Source organism: Dryobates pubescens, chromosome Z (genome assembly GCF_014839835.1).
Source record: "Dryobates pubescens isolate bDryPub1 chromosome Z, bDryPub1.pri, whole genome shotgun sequence".
In the NCBI taxonomy this organism is placed as follows: domain Eukaryota; kingdom Metazoa; phylum Chordata; class Aves; order Piciformes; family Picidae; genus Dryobates; species Dryobates pubescens.
Genome location: NC_071657.1, coordinates 113,588,898 through 113,609,051, shown reverse-complemented (window position 1 = coordinate 113,609,051; position 20,154 = coordinate 113,588,898). Strand labels below are relative to the sequence as shown.

At 45.5% G+C, this 20,154-nt stretch overlaps 1 protein-coding gene across 1 annotated transcript; it reads left to right on the top strand.

Moving 5' to 3' along the window:
• The first annotated feature begins 2,232 nt into the window (after positions 1–2,232).
• MCM10 (minichromosome maintenance 10 replication initiation factor) lies at positions 2,233–18,137 on the top strand. Its single transcript, XM_054177844.1, is given in 20 exon segments — positions 2,233–2,331; positions 2,899–2,950; positions 3,740–4,060; positions 4,834–4,938; positions 5,405–5,539; positions 6,008–6,182; positions 6,976–7,141; positions 7,604–7,771; positions 9,169–9,285; positions 10,441–10,640; positions 11,367–11,467; positions 12,500–12,601; positions 12,710–12,827; positions 13,775–14,003; positions 14,419–14,578; positions 15,319–15,437; positions 16,341–16,454; positions 17,200–17,345; positions 17,537–17,579; positions 18,054–18,137. Coding segments are annotated over 20 exon segments (2,754 nt in total).
• The last annotated feature ends 2,017 nt before the right edge of the window (positions 18,138–20,154 follow it).

Below are 20,154 nucleotides of genomic sequence, written 5' to 3'. Positions count from 1 at the left end.
GATGACTAGATGCCACACATCCACGAAATACTGCTTGTTGGCGTGTCTGTTCTTAACAAAGGACATTCCCTGTGAAGCAGTGTGATCAATACCCTGTCTTAATGTGAACAGAAACCAGGAGGGTGTCATTCCACTTTAGATCTAAAAATCCAGACTGGGAAAGGGCCAGAACAGTCCCACAAGGTGGGCTTGAGATTTGGGAGCATCAAGGTATCTCTGAATTTGCAAACTTCAGGTTGCAGAAGCAGGCAAGCCATCATTATTCCAGTGGCTGGAGAGTAGGGGAAGTTGGTGATGCTCTGTGATTAGTCTGGGTCACAATAGCAATTAGCAGCCACAGGGATGGAAAATACAAATTATACTGCCTCCTGATGCCTGCTCATGGATTTGCACCCATGCCAAGGTGGGGCACAAGGCAGTTTTCTGCTTCTATTGTGGATGAGCAGCAGTACAGAGGACTTTCCTCGGGCCTTCAGCGCCCACATGCTCCTCCCTGTCATTCATTTCATGGACTCCTGGAACACCTTTGCATAAGCATAACTCACGCAGGTGCATCCAGAATGAGTTTGCCCCACACAGTTGGGGGAAAACTCAAAAACACACCATACAGCTTGGCAGAACTTTTCAGCTACTCAGCAAACCATTTATCTCTGATTTTTTTTCTGCCATCTCAATTCCTTCAGTTACCACAGAATTTCTGTCCTTAATTTATAGTCTCTAACTTGGTAATTGTACTGCTGGCTTCCAAATACCAGAGACAATCTCTCTTTGTTTATTGTCTTGCAGGATGGACTAAGTGCAAGAGTCTTGGGATCTGAGCTCCAATACCTCATGTATATTTAAGAGAGGCTGGTAAGAAAGGTGGGGATAATCTTTTAAATAGAACCTGTTGTAATAGGACAAGGAGTAATGGTTTTAAACAAAAAAAAAAAAAGGTATATTTAGACTAGACACATAGGGGCAATTTTTTACAGAGAGTGGTGCCCAGAGAGGTGGTAGATGTCCCATCCCTGGAAACATTCAAGATCAGGTTGGATGGGGTTCTGAGCAACCTGATCTAATTAAAGATGTCCCTACTCACTGCAGGGAAGTTGGACTATGTGACCTTTAAAGGGCACTTTCAAGCCAAAACATTGTGTGATTGTGAGATTGGAATGCCTAGCCATCTGGCTTTTGGGTGGTGATTTCTGCATGTAATTGATACAAGGAGAATGGGACTAAAACAATGGCCTTATAAGACGTTCAGAAATACTATTTCTCAGAGAACCGGTTTTGCTCAAAGAAATACTGAACCAGACTGAAAATCCTCTCAACTGCACAGGACATCAGTACCTTAGTTTGCTGGGTTAACACAATTGCTGAGACAGTTTAGGTAAATCACACGTCTATGGTACCTGCTGTAACTGCTCCTGGAGGCCACTCTGACCAGACACAGGCAGGTTCGCAGCTCAGCCGTCTCACCCACAGCCATCCCAGGGCTGTGTACACAGTCCTCTCATCACAAGGCAGGCTGTGGCACTGCACAGAGCTCCACTGAGGCGCTCAGCAAGGGCATGACGGCGTCACCCTCACACCCATGACTTCGCTCAGCACAGCAGCGCTTCTCTACGCCGCCATCGCCCGCTCGCTTGGTCCAAACACCAACGGACATCCTCCTTCTCCCCGCTCGCCCACAACCACATAGCAGGAAGCAGCCCTCGCTCCCCGTGCTGCCAGGGCTAAGCACGGCGTAGCCGCGCGCACCCCGCAAGGGCGCTCGCGCATGCGCGGGAGGGGGCGGGGCCGGGGCCGGTTGGAATTTTGGCGGGTGCCGGGCAGCGCGCGGCTGGCGGTGAGCGGGACCCTGAGAGGGAAGGGCCGGGGAGCGTTGGGGTGATCGGAGGTGCGGCGCCTCCGAGGGTCCCGGAAGCGGTCTTCGTGGCGAAGCAGAATAGAGGCTGGGGTGAGGAATCGGAAACCCTGCAGGGAAACTCTGGAGGAGGTTGGAAGTCCCTTGGGTGGGGGAGGTGGCCGAGCGGCAAAGGAGCTGTGTGGGGAAGGAGGATCTTTGAGGCTGTCCGTGTGTGGATGTGCAGCCCGGGGGTCCACTGGGGCAGGGATGGGGTCCGTGGGAAGGAAGGAGGCGGCGGGCGCGTTACAGCCGAGCCCGGGGCTGGCGCTCAGGAGAGAGGCAGGGGGAGATTCCGGGAATACCCGCCGCGGCCACTCGGGATGGTTCCCATCACGACGTGGATGACTGGGCCAGTGTCACCAGCAAGACAGGGGCAGCGGGAGCCCGGGGCAGTGTGGCGGTCACAAGCCGCGCCTGCTCCTGTGTGTTCTTTACTGAAAGTATTCTGGAGCAAGAGAGCACTATTAAAAGTGGAGTTTATGGGCGAAACCGAAGTCTGCAGCAGGAAGCCCTGTAAGCACAGAGTGTGGATTTGTGAATGATCCATCTTCAGTAGATTTCTTGGTATCCAGCCTTCCCTTGGCCATTTCTGTCTGCCTATGCATAGAACTGTGTTGTGTGAGAGTGAAACCTCTGCCTTCCATTTTCAAAAGAAGACTGAATCCCTTTCAGTAGATTTGCTTCAGTTGAATGCTAATTATGATTCTATCACTGGACTGAGGAGATGGAAATGGTTATTACTAGAAGAATACAGTAAGCATTTCTTAAAATCTGTGTCTGTTACTGACTTTTTTCCTAAAAGTAAGGGACTTACTCTGTAGCAAGTTCACAACAGGTCAGATTCCAGGTGTGGAAAATATACATGAAGGTTTTAAATTTAATGGAGTCTTCATCTGCAGCTGTAAACGAATCAGGCAAATCATCTGATCAGGAGCCTGAACACAGTGTGTATTTCTAGTTGATCTATATCTACTTTAACAGTATCACTGTTGATCTCCCCATAACAGAGATTTTTTTCCTTGAGGAGCTCTTGAAGAAATCCTGGTGAAATCATGGATGGTAAGGAGGAAAGTACTCTTTTATGTTCAGTAGGAAGTTCATGTTCTGACCAATATGTTACTTAATAAGTTTAAGTGTTCAGAACACTTGGTAAACCTTTTATCAAAGGAAGTTATCTTGCACTGACTTCACTTTGAGGCTTTGGAAGCCTTTGAGGCTGCCCCTTGTCTTCATTGTTGACACTTTTCTGTGAGGTTGCTCTATCCTTTCCTTGGTTTTGTATTCTTCAGTAGCAAAAGCTAAATAAATTTCTTGGTCTGTCCCGATGTTAATTTCTGCTCTGTCCCATTCCTATCTCTCTTCCTTTGATTTTTTTTCTCCCCATTATTTTTTCCCTTAATCCTTTTGTTTGTTTTCTGTTTTCTTAGTATAGCTTGCCTTGCATCTTCCTCTTCAGCTTCTGTTGGCAAAAGCCACCTGGTTGTCTTTAAAGCTCCTGGATACACCTTTACAGGTCCAAAGGCTTTTCTTTGTAACAGCAGCTGTTGTACAAGCAGTTGAATAGGAGGAAAAGCTAGCATGAAGTAGCCTGTACATTTTCTGCTGACCAGCCAGCCTGAATCATAAACTTAGAGCATCTACAACCAGATTTCTGTCCATCCAGATGGCAAGAAGATGCTTTATCTTCCTTTAGACAAAGTTAGAGTCATTTTTTAAAGAATGCTGCTTACTGTTATGATTTACTTTTGGTTGTCATTAGCTTGTGATTAGAGTACTATGGATACTTTATTTCATGCCAACTTTCCTTGAATTGGAAAGTAGTAATGATGAGTTGAATTTTTGCCTTAGCTGATGATGACTTGGATCTGCTGGCCTCCCTGCTGGAAGAAAGTGAGGCAACTGAAGAGGGAAATTCTCCTCAGGAGAAAGATGCCCCAGACAGTGAGGAGAGAGAACCAGATGAATATGATGAGCTCTTTGATGCAGAAGATGATGCATCCTACACCGAGGAGGTCAATGATGAGGAAAACTTGATTGAGGAACAGAAGGAGAACTTGACTACGCTGTTTGGAGATGTGGATGATCTGCTAGAAGAAGAGGAAGCAGAAGAAACTGTCCCTACTTCAACTTCCAGTCAGGCAAAAGAGAAGACCAACCAAGAACTGCAAGGTTTCTGTAACAGCATCTTTTATCTGTTTTATCCTATATATCTTGTCTCTAGAGAGCTAGCATGCAGAAGGTAGGGTCTGCTGCTTCTCGGTTTAGGATGGTGCCCAGACAGAGAATACAGAAAGTCCTTGTGAAAGTCTTCGGTTCTCAGAGGCCAAACTCACCAAACCTGTTATCCCAAAAGAAAAGGAAAAAAAGACTGAAGTAAGCTAAGGAAAGTAAACTAGCTCTGCTGAGCAGGACAGAGAAGGTTGCCTATGTACCTGCACCTTGTCTGATGAAGAGCAATGCTGCTTCTGTCTTCAGGGCAGTTAGCCTGGCATCTGTCAACAGCACAATTCTCTCTTCCCCCTTAGGACTTATTAGCAGGAGGTTTTTCGCTACCAGTCAGTGAGGTAGCAGACCTGGCCACTGAGCCATCCTGTGTCCAGGCCACATGCTTGATTACATTGGAAGCTAACAATAATTATTGCAATCATCAGCTATTTAAATTGTCTTATGTTCAGCAGGAATGATAATGTGAAACATGGCAAGGAAAATAGTGAGTTCAAATATTTTTATGAGAGCAATTAGCTCCAGGCTGCATGAAAAAGCATCCCTTCACTGTGAGCTATGCAGAATCAAGGAAATCTGTACTGTGGCTCTAGTCTTTGTTTTCTAATTTTCTATGATGATGTGAAACTGCCAGACTTCCAGGGAACTCATAAATCCCCATTTACAATAGCTTCCTGCTGCCTTCATTATAATCCTTTTACTTTTTCTCTCTTTCCCAGCTGAGCTGAGAAAATTGCAAGAACAGATGAAGACATTACAGGAGCAGTTGCAGAAGACTGCTATTGGGCAGCAATCCAGCTCAGGCCCTGAGAAGAAAACACCTGGTAATGAGACAAATTAAACGGGTTTGTGATTTGCTGGCCTACCAACATGCAATTTGCAGGCAAGACTCCAGATAACCCTGAAGTGGACACTAAGTAGCTAGGCAGAATGGAAATGTGGTATCTTTCCACACAGGTTGTTTTCTGCATCTACAGGCTACATCAACAAGCCACAGTTTTGGTAGCTACATCTTAAATTGATGCTATGTAGGGCAGCTTTCATGAAGGAAGTACTCCAGAAAAGGAAGTACTCCAGAAAAGGAAGTGTCCCTCTTACTGGTAGATGTTGATACACCTAGAAAATACAGATATGTTTGCTGCTGTAGCTCATAAGGTGTAGCAATAAAATTATATGGGAAATTTGACTTGGGCTTGTTGTTCAGAGAATTACTTAGTTTAGAGCAGTTCTGAGTGTTTGAATCCAGATCCTGAGATCTCTTAGATACAATTGGTTTTTTCCCTTGGCCAGGTAAATCTGCCTGTCCATCGTTAAAGGAAAGAAAAGTTCAGCAGCTGCAAGAGTCACCATGCTTCTCAGCCCAGCTGGACAGTCCTCTACCACCAGCCAAACGAGGACTCCAGAAATCAAAAGCACCTTCAGCAGGTACCATTCTCAGTCTGTCCTTCACTGAGGCACACTGCTAAAAGTGTCTAATTCACAGCAGCAGTGTGGACACACACAGGATTGTTTTACACTAGTCAGTGCACCAGTAGCAGCCTGGTCACAGTAGAAGAGAGCTTATTACAGACACAATTGTTGTATTTTTTGTAACAGGTGCTATGGTTAATTTGGACAGCACTCTGGCTTGCATATGTCTATCCTACAGTTTAGCTTGCCTGGAAAATGCTATAGGAAGCGCCTCAGCAGGCAGAATTCGTTGCTTGCATTACATGTAACTGATGTGGAGCTGTCAGTTCCCATCAGACTGGAAGACTAGTCTGATACAGATAAGACAGTTTTACACCTTCTTAGGTTCATTATATGGACTCCTTTCTCAGTCAGGTGCAAGTAAGTGGTGTTTTTATGTAGAAGTTTTCTTCTGTTATCAAGATTCTTTTTTTCCTGCTAAAGAGAACAAGACTCCCCCTCCTCAGCAAGTCCTCAGTCTGGCATTCCAGCCTCTCAAGTCTGCAGCAGGGAACACTCCCAGTAAGGTGACCAGAGAGAAGACTCCTCATGTGCCTCTGTGCTCCAGTACAACAACTCAGCCCGTGTCTGTGGAAACGTTCTCAGGACTGAGATTAAGGTCAGCAGCCCATCACTGGGCTCTCTGGGGACATCACCCTCCATTAATGGGAGAGAAAGCAACAATGTCCCGTGGTGCATGGACAACTGGATTCTTGATTTGCTGTATAGACATCATCAAACCATGTCTTGATAGTCAGTTGTTGTTAGGGGATGTTACACAAAGCCAAAGCAAGTAGCTGCTTGATCAGTAAACAGGGCACGCTGACTTAGGCCCACGGCTTATTACCATGTTTCTTTTTCTATTTTTACCTTTCCTCTTTTCCAAAAAAAATCCCTTGCATTTTATTAGCCTTGCATTCCATGGTATGTCCTCACTGGTGGAGGAGGGAAGCAATGGGCATGTCCAAAGCCAGCTGTGCTCCAACTGAGCGGACTTTGCTCCAGCCTAAGAAGCCCCCCCCACCCCGCAACCCCGGAGCCACTTGTGCTCTCCATACTCGCTGTGGCCACAAGAGGTCTCTGAATACTCACGGTGTGTTTCCTCACCAGAAACCAAGCTAGATTTCCAAACCGTGCTCACAGAAGAGTCTGATTCGGTCATTCCTGAAATGAACGGAGTTACTGCAGGCTTGGGCTGAAGTTGCAGTGCAGCTATTTGGACAAAATCCGTCATGATCAGTAGCTTTCTGGTATTTGTACAGTGTCCTGAGCCAAGGGGGTTTGTTTCAGTGACCTCAGGGTGAACCAAGGCACGGAGGCATTTTGCAGCAAGACATAGTCTCCCCAGGAGAATGTTGGATGCTTTTGATTGTCTCTAAGTGTTCTCTTTTGCATACTTTGTCTTGACCTAGAAAACCCCGTGTGTCTTCTGCTGAAATGGACAGGAAAATGGCTAACCGGAAGCTCATCCGACTGTCCCAGCTGAAGAGCAAACTTGCTGCAGAGAAACTGGAGGAAATAGACTGGGTAACATTTGGAGTCATAGTGAAGAAGGTGACTCCTCAGAGTGCAAACAATGTAAGTAACTTCATTGTATCCCTTGCTCAGTGCAAGTGGAATGCTGCTCTTCTTTCCTGAGAAACTAATTAGATTTTCAACTTAATCAACCAACTCCATGTAGTTAATGAAAAGCTGCTGTATTAAACATCTTGGCTCAACATCTAGTTTCACGCAGTGATGCTGCTTTTAGTCCTCAGGCTAAGTCCTTAGCTTGTCTGGTGCAATTGTCCTGGACAGTAGCATTGGCTAATGCAACCATAGCATAAATATATCTTTAGCTTATTTGTCCACTGCTAGATGTTAAATGCCAGTGCTAAAAAAAAAAGGGGTCTGACCCTCAGTTGTTCTGGATAGCCCTCTTGTTTTTAAATGCACCAGTACATTCTGCTTCCATCATTTCCCTAGAAATCAGAAGCAGCAAGAGGGGATGCAATCAGTGTCCTTGTACTGAGAACTGAAAAAAGCTTATGTCTGTTCCAGGGCAGAACCTTCAGCATCTGGCGGCTGAATGACCTGCGGGATCTCAATCAGTGTGTCTCACTGTTCTTGTTCGGTGAGGTCCACAAAGAGCATTGGAAGACAGACCAAGGCACAGTCATCGGGCTGCTCAATGCTAACCCTATGAAACCTAAGGAAGGCTCAGATGAGGTGAGAGGATTTTTCCCTTGCCCATCAGCTGTTGACAAAAACCCAGAGATGAGCTTTCTCATATCTGCTTGAGAATTGGCTTTGGAACAGACGTTAAGGCTGGAATTGCATCAGTCTGACTAAGCAGTTTGAACTGCATTCAGATATGTGTGGCGTGTATTTGCTCCTGGTTTTGTGGAAGACTGTACTTCAAGAAGTCCTATTAAGTACTTAAAACTGGAGTTTGTTCAAGTGTTTCATCTGCTCTTGGTAGCAGTTGGCTCCACCACAGATATAGGGAGTGTATTTCAGTTTTTTTAGCTACTTCAGGGCAATGCCTATGTCAGCCTAAAGGTCTCTTAAAGTTGAAGAAGGTGGGGAAGCTCATTTCTGTCTTCTAATTTAAGCCTCAGGTGTGATTGCAAAATGTTCCCTGGTTCCAAAATCATGACTGAGAAGAAGCAGTATTTGATTTATTAAAGAAATTATGTATTCTATATAGTAAATTGATATATAGTAGTTCTCTTGATTTATCAATTACTCATAAATGCAGAACATGCTGAACACTTCTCTGTATGTATCAGAACATTTAAGGTGGTTTCATTTTGCTAATAGATTAATATTTTTTTAATATCTTTTTAATTGCTCTGGAATAGAAACCATTTTTACTGACAAGGGGAATTTCAATGTAGTTGCTGGTGATGTAGCGTTTGGCATTTTAACTTCTCCAAAAGGAAAGATTAAGAACCTCATTAATTGCCTATTAAGCTATATAATTGCTTAAATTACCATGAATAAGCAGTAGACAGTCCTGCATGTGAGTAGAAAGTCATTCTAGATTTCATGTAAGGGTTGGATTTCACTGTTAAGAATAGTTCTTCTTGTCTATAACATATACATACTTAGAACAACATCAAAACTCGGTGGTTCTTACCTACAGACTCAACTCTCAGTATCTCTGGCTGAAGTGGACACTCTCCTTGCACAGGAGTCTGTTTTGATTGAACCTAGACACACAGAGGGACAGAGCTCCAGTACATCTCTTCCTGTCCTCTGCTCAATGTGGTTGCCACAATAGCATCAAAGCCAAGCAGTTGTGCATGACCCTCATTTAGAGTGCAGATCTGCCTTTGCTGGCCCTTGGTTTCCTGAGGCTCTGAGCACAAAAGTCCAACATCTTTCATCTCTTTGTGAGAAAGACTTTTTTTTGTTTGGTTGGGGTTTTTTTGTTTGGTTTGGGTTTTGTTTGTTTGCTTCCTTTTCTCAATCTGAACAGGACATGTGGCTTTCTTAACTAAGCCTGCATTTTGAAACTGCATTGTTAAAACCAGAGGTACCAAACTGGACCAGAGCTAAACCAGTGACATTGAGAGACACCCATCCAGTCCTCCTCAAGGCATGTTCTGCTTTCTTTTTAGGTGTGTTTGTCTGTTGACCATCCCCAGAAGATTCTTCTCATGGGAGAAGCTCTGGACATGGGCACCTGTAAAGCCAGGAAGAAAAATGGAGACCCTTGTGCACAGATTGTGAACCTGGTCAGCATCTCTGTAGTTAGGACATCCTTTAGCTGTTGGTAGAAATCTGGCTGTTGATTTTGTGATGTTCCAACTGTTCAACCTGTTTCTGGATCTTGACTTGAAGCTGACCAAAGTGAATGGAGACACTGAGAAATTAAACCCAGAGGAAACTACAGCTGACATAGTAGCAGCTGTCTCCACACCTGACTTTGTGCTGCTGCAAGGTTCCATGTACTGCACTAGAGAGGTCATCCAAAATAAAACAATGGGAGGTTTCTCTTCCAAATGGTTGTGGTTTCCAGGGATGGTTTCAACCCAATGAGTTCCCTTGTTCAGCATCCTTGCAGGCTGCTAGAATACTTTTACCTGAATGTGGGGCACTGGAGATGAGGTGAAAAAGTGTTTGAGATTGTTTTTATGGGGACAGTACTGACTTTTTTACTAGTTTAAATAACTTATGACCTATGTCATTTCATGGCTGTGGTGGCTATGTCATTTCATGCAGGAGGTGGCTGTGCACAAGGCTCTCGGTATCAGTGAGATGTGCCAGTGCCACCTGGAACAAACCATAGATGGAGGCTGTCTGGCAGAGGAACAGGCTGTCTAATTAGTGACAAAAATATTTGGTTGTGGGATAATTGCAGTTACACAAATCTGGGGCAGATGAGTATCAGTGAGAATGGAGATGTACTTTTCTTTCTTTGGTAAAATGTTAAACAACACCTTTAATAAGCATGTTCATGGCTCTGCTCTCTCTTGACTAGCAGGCTCACTACTGTTGGTTCTAACCTCCCACAGAGGATTAATTTGAAATGAGTGCATGAAATACCTTGCTCTGGTGTTAGTTTTCCTTTGTGTTCATACCAGTAAGAAAACCACATACAGACTACTGAATCTGGGCAAGAGGTCCTGGGCTATGAGTTGACTTGAGCCAAGAAATAGCCTTAAAACTCTTTGATGCACAGGTTTTCTTTCCAGTGATTATTGTGGGCAATTTTACTTTTGGTTTTTGTTGCTGGACTGTGGGCATGTGTTTGCTGAGCTGCTCCAGTGCTGGAGTACTACAACAGAGGTGTCACTTCGGTTTGGCCATAGAAGGATGCATGAGTGAGAAGAATTAAGTAAATTGTCATTGCCAGTGTTCTGCAGCAAGCCTCTTCCTTTTCTTTGCAGAAAGACTGTGAATACTGTCAGTATCACATACAGTCCCAGTACAAGAAGATCAGCTCGAAGCGGGCAGATCTGCAGTCCACCTTCTCTGGTGGCCGCATCCCCAGAAAAGCTGGTCGGAAGAATCCCGGCTTGAAGGAGAGGCTGTGTCAGGATGGGTTTTACTATGGAGGTGTCTCTTCAGCTGCATATGCAGCCTCAGTGTAAGATAAACTACTTATTTCCCTTGCATTTGAACAGATTACCTCCCCAATACATAAGTGAGCCTGAAGGTGTCTCTCAGGGGGTCTGGCTAGTCAGAGATCCCTTTGACCTAAGCACATTCACCAAAGAGTCAAAAATGCCCCACATTCGGTGTAATCCTCCTGGCTTCTTGTGGTAGCAGACCTGCTACTTGATGGGAAAATTTTATCAGCACTAAGATGTGATGTGGGGTGATTTGACCTCTAAATTAATACTGCATTGTGAAGCCAAGCAGCTTTGTGTTTCAGTAGATGAAATGAACTTTCTAGTGAGATGCTGAGCATTGGAGTCATCCAGATGAGCACTTTTCAGTGCCATTCCCTTGCCCCGTTTCATTAGGGCCCATTGCATTTAATCCCAGACTGTGTGTATTCTGTATTTCCTCCTCTCTTCCTCAGCTGAATTAATGCAGTACCTCTGTGTTAATGAAGAGACATTAGTGCACCCCACATCTTGAGTGATCAAGATCTACAGCAGATAAAAATGGATCGCGTAACTAGCATGGAGGGGCCAGGTCCTTCATCCAAATCCCCCTTCAGACAGCTGTAGAAAGACCTGAGTCACAGCTGGATCAAGACCTTTAGTGTAGTTGGAGTTCTGTGGAAGCATGGAGCTAGTGTTTGAGCTCTTTTCCCTTGCTCTAAACATGGGAAAACTAATGTTCTGTTTTTGTTTCTTCTTTCTAGTGCAGCAGCTGCGATGCCAAAAAGGAAGGTTCAAACCACTCTTTCCAACCTGGTTGTGAGAGGAGTTGATGCAATTGTCCAGGAGACCAAGCAGAAAATTGGTACCTAATTACCCATGTAGTCTCTTCACCTTCCAGATACTTCCTGGTTAATGTGTAGATGTGTCTCAGGACCCTGCTACTCTCTGAATGAATCTGGCCATTGGTTTGCTACAGAGACAGCTGCTTGCAGGCAGCTTTCTCAATTGATTGAAACTCATCTTCCCTCTTGAGACTGCAGCTGCAAGGCAAATGTAACTAAGCAACTGTGTGGCCCCATGCATCTTTTTTTTTTCATCAGTGCCCCTGAATTACATCTCCTGTTCTGTCTTTGGACAGTGACAGAAGATCTTTGCCAGATTAATGGGAATTGGAATTCTAAGAACTTTGAACCAGAGAATTTATTTTATTTGATTAAAATAAATTACTTCTGCCAATCTTGAAAGCTTCCAAGGAATACTCAGTATAAATTGGAGTCAGATCTGCAATGCAGGGGATCTCCTGAGTACCTGGCCTGTTTCTAGTGCTTTAATTTGTGATCTTCAAAGCCCATAGCTGTTGGGATGTCACTAATCTTCTCTGCCTCCGTTTTGTTTCTGTAAAGCACTTAATATTATGCCCTCTGTGCTCGTTGGAGAGTAGATGACAGATTAGTCAAACTGTGTGTGCCCTAGATGCAACTTAGAGGTCTACTCACATCCTTCAGTTCCCTCCATTTCAGACAAGACAGTGTGTGTCCTGTCTCTAGCTTTTAGGTGCCCTTAACTCTCCAGGGATAAGATGTGCTGGCTTCAGGGCTTCCAGGCAATCTGAAAATAGGAACGATGGGAGCACCACAGACAGCCAAGGCTAATGGGGAACTGACTGACTGATGAAACTGTTGGCAGGGCAGAAATGTCTCTGTGATGTGTTCTGTGAGGACAAGACCTTGGGCAATCAAATATAACGTAGAAGTTGGCTTGCTTTGAGGAAATGCTAACTCAGATTACTTTCAGGGGGTTCTTCTGACCTAGACCACTCTCCTCCATCTCTGAAGTTAGATCTGCTTCCCTTCCTGGCTCCAAATCTTACGTATCTATGCCTTTTATGCTCCAGGTGCAGCAAACAGACCCATGCAGTGTTCTGAGGAATTCAAGGAACTGCTGGCACAGCCAACTTTTGGAGCACGAAACCTCTGCAAACACTGGACCAAAGCAGGTATTGTCATCTTGCATGAAGGAAAACCCACTCCTGAAAACACTCTACTTCCTTCTGAGCAAACACTAGCAGCTTTTCATTTTGATTTTGTTTGGGTTTTTTTCCCAGGTGCTGAAAAGAAGCAAGAGGCCAGTTTCCAATCTATCTCAGCTTCAGCACTGCTCAAGCAACAAAAACAGAAGTTGCTGGAGGCCAGAAAGAAGCGATCTGAAGAGATTCAGAGGAGGTAATAGATACTGACACGGATGGGAAGAGTTCTGTTGTGGCCCTCAGTACAACTCTGGGACGTGTTTTGCTGGTTTAATAGAAAATTCATTTAAATGGGAGTACCCCAGCATTCAGTGGAGAACCATGGGCTCCAGCACAGTGCCCAGCAACTGGAAGGCAAGGCCGGAAGAGGCCAATTTGAGTAGGGGTTAGAAGTCCTGGTTCTGTTCACTGCTGGCCTGCAAGGGTCTTCTGCACCTTAAGATTTGCCTAGAGTTCTGCATATACCTTGTTAACAAACCTAAGAACAACCTCCGAAGAGCCACCCTGGGTGAGACTGAGATTGATGTAGACCCAAAAGGCTCAACAGGAGTCAAAACAGAACATGGAGGAGGATAATAAGACTAGAAACAATCATGAGGATGTTTCACCAAAGTACTCTCCCAGCCTTGCCAAGCCAAGTCCCAGGGACTTGCCAAGCTAAAGATGATGTCTGTCACAGTATCTCTGAAGATTTCTTAATATTTTTTTCCCCATAAACCTGTCTAACCTCTTCACCAGGACCTATGTGAAGCTATCTATTTATGTGACTCTTGTGACAAGGAGTCCCCCTGCTTTTCTACCCATTCTGCAAAGAAGCCCATTTCTGTGCTTTTGGCTTCCATGTCCCAGCTTCATTTGATGTTTCTCTCTGGTGGTTGTTGTCATTTTGGAAAGCAATTAATCATTCAGTCCTTCTGGTGACTTCTTCAAGTCACTCTGGATTTCAGCAACCTAGTGCATTCCTTCCCTTGTCTTGTTTTCCTCTCCTGAATGTCTGAGTTGATGCATGATTTCTTTTTTAGCAATCAAAGGCCAATTATTGGAAGATCAGTCTGCATGCCTTCCATTCTTACCTGGTTTTTAAAACCTTTTTACCTCTTTGATGCTTGTCCCTTTTTCAATGGGTTGTTCTTGTCTTACAAGATTTCTCCAGAACACAAGTAAAGCCAGCAGCCCTGCTTTGCCGTCCTCCTCCAGACAGTCCTTGGTCCATTCCCCGATGCCTGGAGCAGAGTTTCCTAAAGCTGCAAAAATGTCAACTCCTCAAACGCCCAGGCTAGGCACGGGCTTCTCAGAAGGAGAAGATATCCTCTTCTTTGACAGGTCTCCACCTCCAACACCAAAGCTAGACAGCTTGGCAGAAGCCAAAAAGGTAACAGCTCTCTGAATCTTCTAAGTATTATGGAAGAGAGGTTATGAGAAGCATGGTTTGTGGTAGTAGAGGAGTCTTTGAAATACTAGCTTAGTCCTGATGTTAGTTGAGTTTCTGATTGTGGGATCAGACTAGACTTCACAGCACACAAGAAACTTGCAGTTCCTGACAGTCGTTAGTACCAAGGTCTGTGTTACCATCTTGCCTGTAGTTAGCCTCCAGAGCTGCTCCAGGGCCTCTGTCTGTGGCATTAGACTGCAGCCTTGCTGAGTCTCTCTTTGGCCAGCTCTGTGCTCAGACCCATGGATCTTGTCTCCTCCATTTGACAGACTTCCTCTGCTGCTTCTGCAAGTGGGAACATGGTACCAGGCCAGACTGGTAACCAATGCATTGTCTGCTCTGTCCTGTTTTCTAGCTGGCTGCCATATACCGACTGCGAGCAAAAGGCCAGGTTCTTGCTAAAACTGACCCAAACCGTGTGAAGAGGAAAAGATCCAGTGCTGATGAGGTCATAGAAATTGTTGAAAGAGTTGAGAAAAATGTTGCTCACCTGCAAGGTACAGAAGCAGAGAATGGTATGTAATGTTGCCTTCTAAAATGGCAAAAATAAGCTCATGTCCTGATAGGTGGAGCTCTGCTTGCTGGGTTTAGGTCTTAATGGCTGTGCCAAAGAGAGGCCCAGTTAGGTATGTTTAGAGCATAAAGAGTTTGTTGCAAAGGCTAAACAATCTCTAAGCCTGTGGGGAGAGTGTGAGATCTAATCTCTGATGGCACTCTGTCTGTTTTTCTTCTGGCACTTGAGCATTTGTAGTGCATGGCTGATGAAACCAAGAAGCAGTCCCACCTGGGAAGCTATCTGAATTAGAATCATAGAATTGTCAAGGTTGGAAAGGACCTCAAGGATCATCTAGTTCCACCCCACCCCCTGCCATGGTCAGGGACACCTCATACTAGATCAGGCTGCTCAGAGCCTTCTCTGGGGTAACTTGAGTTTTTTGCTGGTAATTTACTGTGGTCTTGGATGAATTGCTTCATTCCTTTTAAAGCTTCTCCATTCAGGGAGGCAACACTACTTGCTTCCCTGGGAGTCATGTGAAAGTTCCTAGTACAGTGCTTTGAAAGAGGATGCACTGTTTCTGAAGCCATATTTGAACTTGGCTTCGTGTCCTTCTGAACTATGAAAGGCTGCTCTTTGACCTGAATATCTGCCTGACTGACCCAAGACTTCCAAAATCTCCTGCAGTGATCATGGTTAGAGATCACAACCTTGTTTTAAGCTTGGTCTCTGTAGGACTGAGCCTTTTTGTCCCCCTAGGTCTGGATGAACTGGAGCCTGCCCAAAAGAAACGGCGTGAGCAGCTGGCCTATCTGGAGTCAGAAGAGTTCCAGAAAATCCTAAATGCCAAGTCCAAGCACACAGATGTCCTGAAAGAGGTATGGCCTCAATCCAGCCATGGCTGAGGGCTCAGAACTAGGAGCTGTCTGGATTCCTCATGGATGATTTCAGCAAGAAACAGGCAGGCACCAAACATGTCATAGACACCAAATTGTCCTGATGAGTAAGGTCAAGTTTCTCTGAGCACAGAGGGCAGAGTGCTTGCAAGTCAGCACTGTTGCATAGCCATAATAAGGTCAAGGTGCCATCAGGTTGCCTTTTTTTTTTTCCTGTGTTTTTTCTCAAAGTATCAGTGAAGTTTCTTTGTTGGTGAATTATCAAAGAAAGCCTTTTGCAAGTTGTGGAGCCTGTAAAGTGCCAGTAGCTGCCCAGGAGAGCTAGGAGGCTGAGTTTCTCCCATGGGGACCTTTCACAGAATCACAGAATGTTAGGGGCTGGAAGGGACCTTGAGAGATGATCTAGTCCAACCCTCCTGCCAAAGCAGGATCACCTATACTAGGCCACAAAGGTCACCTTTGCTGAGCATGTTCCCAGAGGTACAGCACCTCCAGTGGCACAGCTGTCTTGTCTGGGACACCTCTTGGTGTGAAGTCCTAGTTGTCTTAAAGTCTTCTGAGGTGCATAGTATTTTGGCTAAGAACCAATTCCATTCATGAGCTACCTGGCCTCTCCCTGTACTGTCCCTGGTGGCATGAGCTTGTTTCAGCACTGTCCCTGCTGTTGTTAAGCCCCCCACCTTGTATGTCTCAGGGGTGGCCCATTTCAGTTTTGGTGAGGCACAGCATGTGCGCTATATGAACTGTTTGGACCAAGAGGTTATTTGGTGTTTCTTTGGCCTCCCAGACTGCAGTCTACTTCAAGCAGGCCTGGTAGTAATTTGCCCAAAGGAATGGATTTTCCTGTTTTTCTCTCCCCATAATCCTTTTTGTATGCTCCCACAGGCTGAGGCTGAACTGCAGGAGCAATACTTTCAGCCCCTGGTGAAAAAGGAAGAACTGGAAGAGAAGATGAGGAGCATTAAAGAAGTGAAATGTCGAGTTGTGACGTGTAAAACGGTGAGGGAAGCAGAGCCAGGGTGACAGCAGGGCAGTGGAACATGGATAGTACAAAATGATGCTGGACCATCCTGCAGACTCCCATCTGCCTCTCTCCTGGCTGTACTCCACGGCGAGGATGGAGTGGAGACAGTTTTGTTCCTTATGCCGGCTGCTGAGAGCAGCCCATGCAGTGGCTGAGGCTTGAAGGCACTGGCAAGGCAGGCTTAGTGCTGTGCTGAACATCTCAGCTTGATGTTTATGCCAGTGAGTTTCTTGGGTGCTGGTGTCCTGAAAACATTTACCAGTTTCTTCCCTGAAGTGCTTTGTGTCAGGACTCCTAAAATAAGCAAAGCGCCTTGAAAAAATAACACTGGGTGGGCTACCTCTGTCTCCATTTCCAGGGAGTTTGCAGTGGCCAGGAAGAGCAATGGAGCATTGTTACTATCTCAGATTCTAGAAGGGAAGGGTTACCTCCCATTCCTGGAGTTTCAGCCCCTGCTGGACCTTCCCTCACTGCCTTTCCTATCTGTTTTGGGGCCGCACATAGGGCCACTGTGTGCCCCGCGAGTTGCTGAGGGCGAGGCCACAGGGTGGTGGCAGAGAAGGGAGGATTCTTTGAAGTAATAGTGACAAAGCACAGGATGATCTCTGACTGGTGGGCTCCTCAGGGTGGAAGAAGGCAGAGGTGCTTTCCTCTGAACATTCAGCTGTCACCAACCTACAGAACAGGTCTCACATGCTCTATCTCCTTCCTCCCTGACAGTGTAATTACACCTATTTCAAGCCTCTGGAGAGCTGTGTGCAGGATAACCATGACTACCACTGGCATGAAGCCATCAAGCGATTTTTCAAATGTCCCTGTGGAAACCGAGCCATTTCCCTTGACAGGCTCCCAAAAAAGCCCTGCAGGTAAGACATAAGACTCAGGAAGGAGTGACTGGGGTTTCTGTACTCTCCATTCACAGGTAACACATCATAGCCATGCCCTAAAAGAGGAGTGTTAAGCTAAGCAGGGTGGGAAAGGTGTGAGCCTTGTTTTGGAGCCCCTCATCTTGTGCAGCAAACACCAGTGGTCCTTACCTCCCACATTTATCTTTCAGTACCTGTGGCCTCTTCAAGTGGGAGCGAGATGGGATGCTAAAGGTGAGTGAGCCAGCAGTTCCTGAGCAGTTCAGCATTCTGGCTTCTTCTCTGTGTCCTTTCATTCCCATACTTTGCTTCAGTGCCCTTGTGAACTCCCAACAATACCAAGCAGCTCCGCATGTTGTCAGGTACATACCGGTGTCTGCAAGCTGTGTTTTGAGGAACTTTCTCTTGCTTTCTGTTCCTGAATCTTTGCTTTGTTTAACTATGGAGAGTTGGCTTTTGACCAGTGTTGCATGAATTCAAGCTTCCTAGAGTGCCTGTCCATATTTAATCAGAAATAAGCATGCTGTGGCTTACTTAGTCATGCGGTGTTGGGTGATAGGTTGGACTTGATGATCTCTGAGGTGTTTTCCAAGCTTATTGATTCTATGATTTAGCCCTACCCTAACTTCTGTCAAACAATGTCAGGGAAGATCTCATACCACACGTTTTAACTCTTCTTTTTTTTTCATCCATGGTTCTTGTTTCTAGGAGAAAAAAGGTCCAAAGATTGGTGGAGAAACACTTTTACCGAGAGGAGAGGAACAGCCAAAATTTCTCAATAGCCTTAAGTGACCTGCAGCTGATAAATTGTTTTGGTTTGTGTTTGTTTTTTTTCAATTACTTATTTCCCCCCACACCCAACATAAGGATGGATTTGTGTCTGAAACATGTTTCTGTACTGGAATGCAAATGGATTGTAGTTTTAGGAATGAATACACAGGAGCATCAGTTCCTGATGAGGACAGCCCCCAGGCCATGGCAAGGATCTTCAGCCTTTTTAAAACGGACTGAATGGGGCTGTGTGTGAAATACATGTTGGTGCCTGCTCCTTCTTACTAACCATTTGTTTACAAGGTTTTAACCTAGCAAAGAGATATTTAGAGCAGAATGTGTCCCAAGAAATCCCTAGGGCTCCCACCATTTATGTTAAACGGCAGGTGCACGGTGACCCACTAAAATTAAGTGCTAAATCATGGATTATGAGGACTACAGACTCCCTAAGCACTTGTGAAGTTAATACTACAATGTGTAAATGCCAGCCTGTTGTGATTTCTCAGCTGTTGGCTGAAAAGGGATGCAAGAAGATTGTAGCCACAGAACAGCCTCTTGGCTCCAAAATGACTCCCTTTAAATCCTTAAGAGTAGATGTCAAACAGTTCCTGGGTTGTCTTCTTGGCTTAGGTGTTGAAAAACTCTTCAGTGGTTTTGTGTTGCAGAGCAGCAGTGTTGGCACTGCCAAGTAGCAGGAGCCTTTCTGAAAGCCCTTCGGCTATCACCCAGCCCATCCTGGGTTCCCAGTACCACCCACACTATAGCACCTTCACAGCTCCCACTTTGAAAAGCATTGTAATGAATGCAGCACCATTTAGTGAGTGGTTTTGAAGAGCTGAGAATGTTCAATGCATTTTTCCCTTTTTCTGACATTTAAGATTTTCCTGAAATTTTTCCCATGTCAACCTTGGCTGCTGGCACAGCTGCCTGGGGGACAGCAATCATCTCAAGACAACATCTCCAAGGGGGCACCTCCTGAGAAGGGCTGTCTTCATGCAGGTGTTTTTTCAGAAAGCACATCAGTCTGTGGATGGATGTGGCATTTGGCCAGCTGTTCCTGGACCTGACCCTTCTGCTCATGCCCTGTGGGATCACAGGGTAGTTTTATGTGCCTAAAACCACGACTACCTCAGTGATTTGGTGAAACTGCCACCAACCAATGCTCTTGCAAGTCCTGGTGGCCTTATTGGTACCTTTTTTGTTTTCTTGCACAAGGGCTGGAAGAGCAATGTTACTTCATTTGAAGCAATGGGACAGCTTTACCTTGGTATCTGCAGCCCTCATCTACAGGTGCTTTGGCTGAGCAGCTTTGCTCAGTGGGTTATGTTCTTTTCAGTCTTGTGACAGATCGGGTGTCACTGGTAGGTGACTCAATCTGTAACTGTGGCATTGCTTGGCAATGTCTCCTGTTGATCCTTCTTATCAGAATAAATACTCCCTGAGTTGGTATGGTGTCATGTTTCAGAGGAAGAGGATGAGTTGCTTGCTCAACAGCTTTGTTTGCCTGTGAGTTCAGTGGTGAATCACCAAAACGACTTGTTTTGTGGTCCATAGCTCCTGCTGCCACAGTTTCCTTGCTCAGACCAACAGGAGTTTCTTACCTGGACTCCACAAAACCAGGCTACCATTCCATACTGCTCTCAGCCTTCAGCCAGCACGGTGAAAGCTTCAGGCTTTTCCCAGTTCCTGTTTTGGGCCAATGCAAAGGAAAATTCTGCAGAAATTAGAAGTCAAAAATTGAAGCACTGCTTTATCTTCACCCAGCCTCCAGGGGTGTATGTGCCTCCAGGGGAGCCAAGGTGTGAAGGCAATGCCCAGCTCATCCTTGTGTGCAAAAACAGGAGGAGTAAACCAAGGCTTTGTTTAAAGCCCAACAGTAAACCAGGAGTGGGGGAGACTGATGTAATGGTTTTTGCATGCCTTAATCTGTATTTAGAGATAGTGGGTGTGTGCCAGAGACGGCTGCAGCCCATCAGAAGCAGGCACGAGGGGAGCTGCCTGCTGGGCTGTTTCACGTGAACACACAGCCCCAGCACTG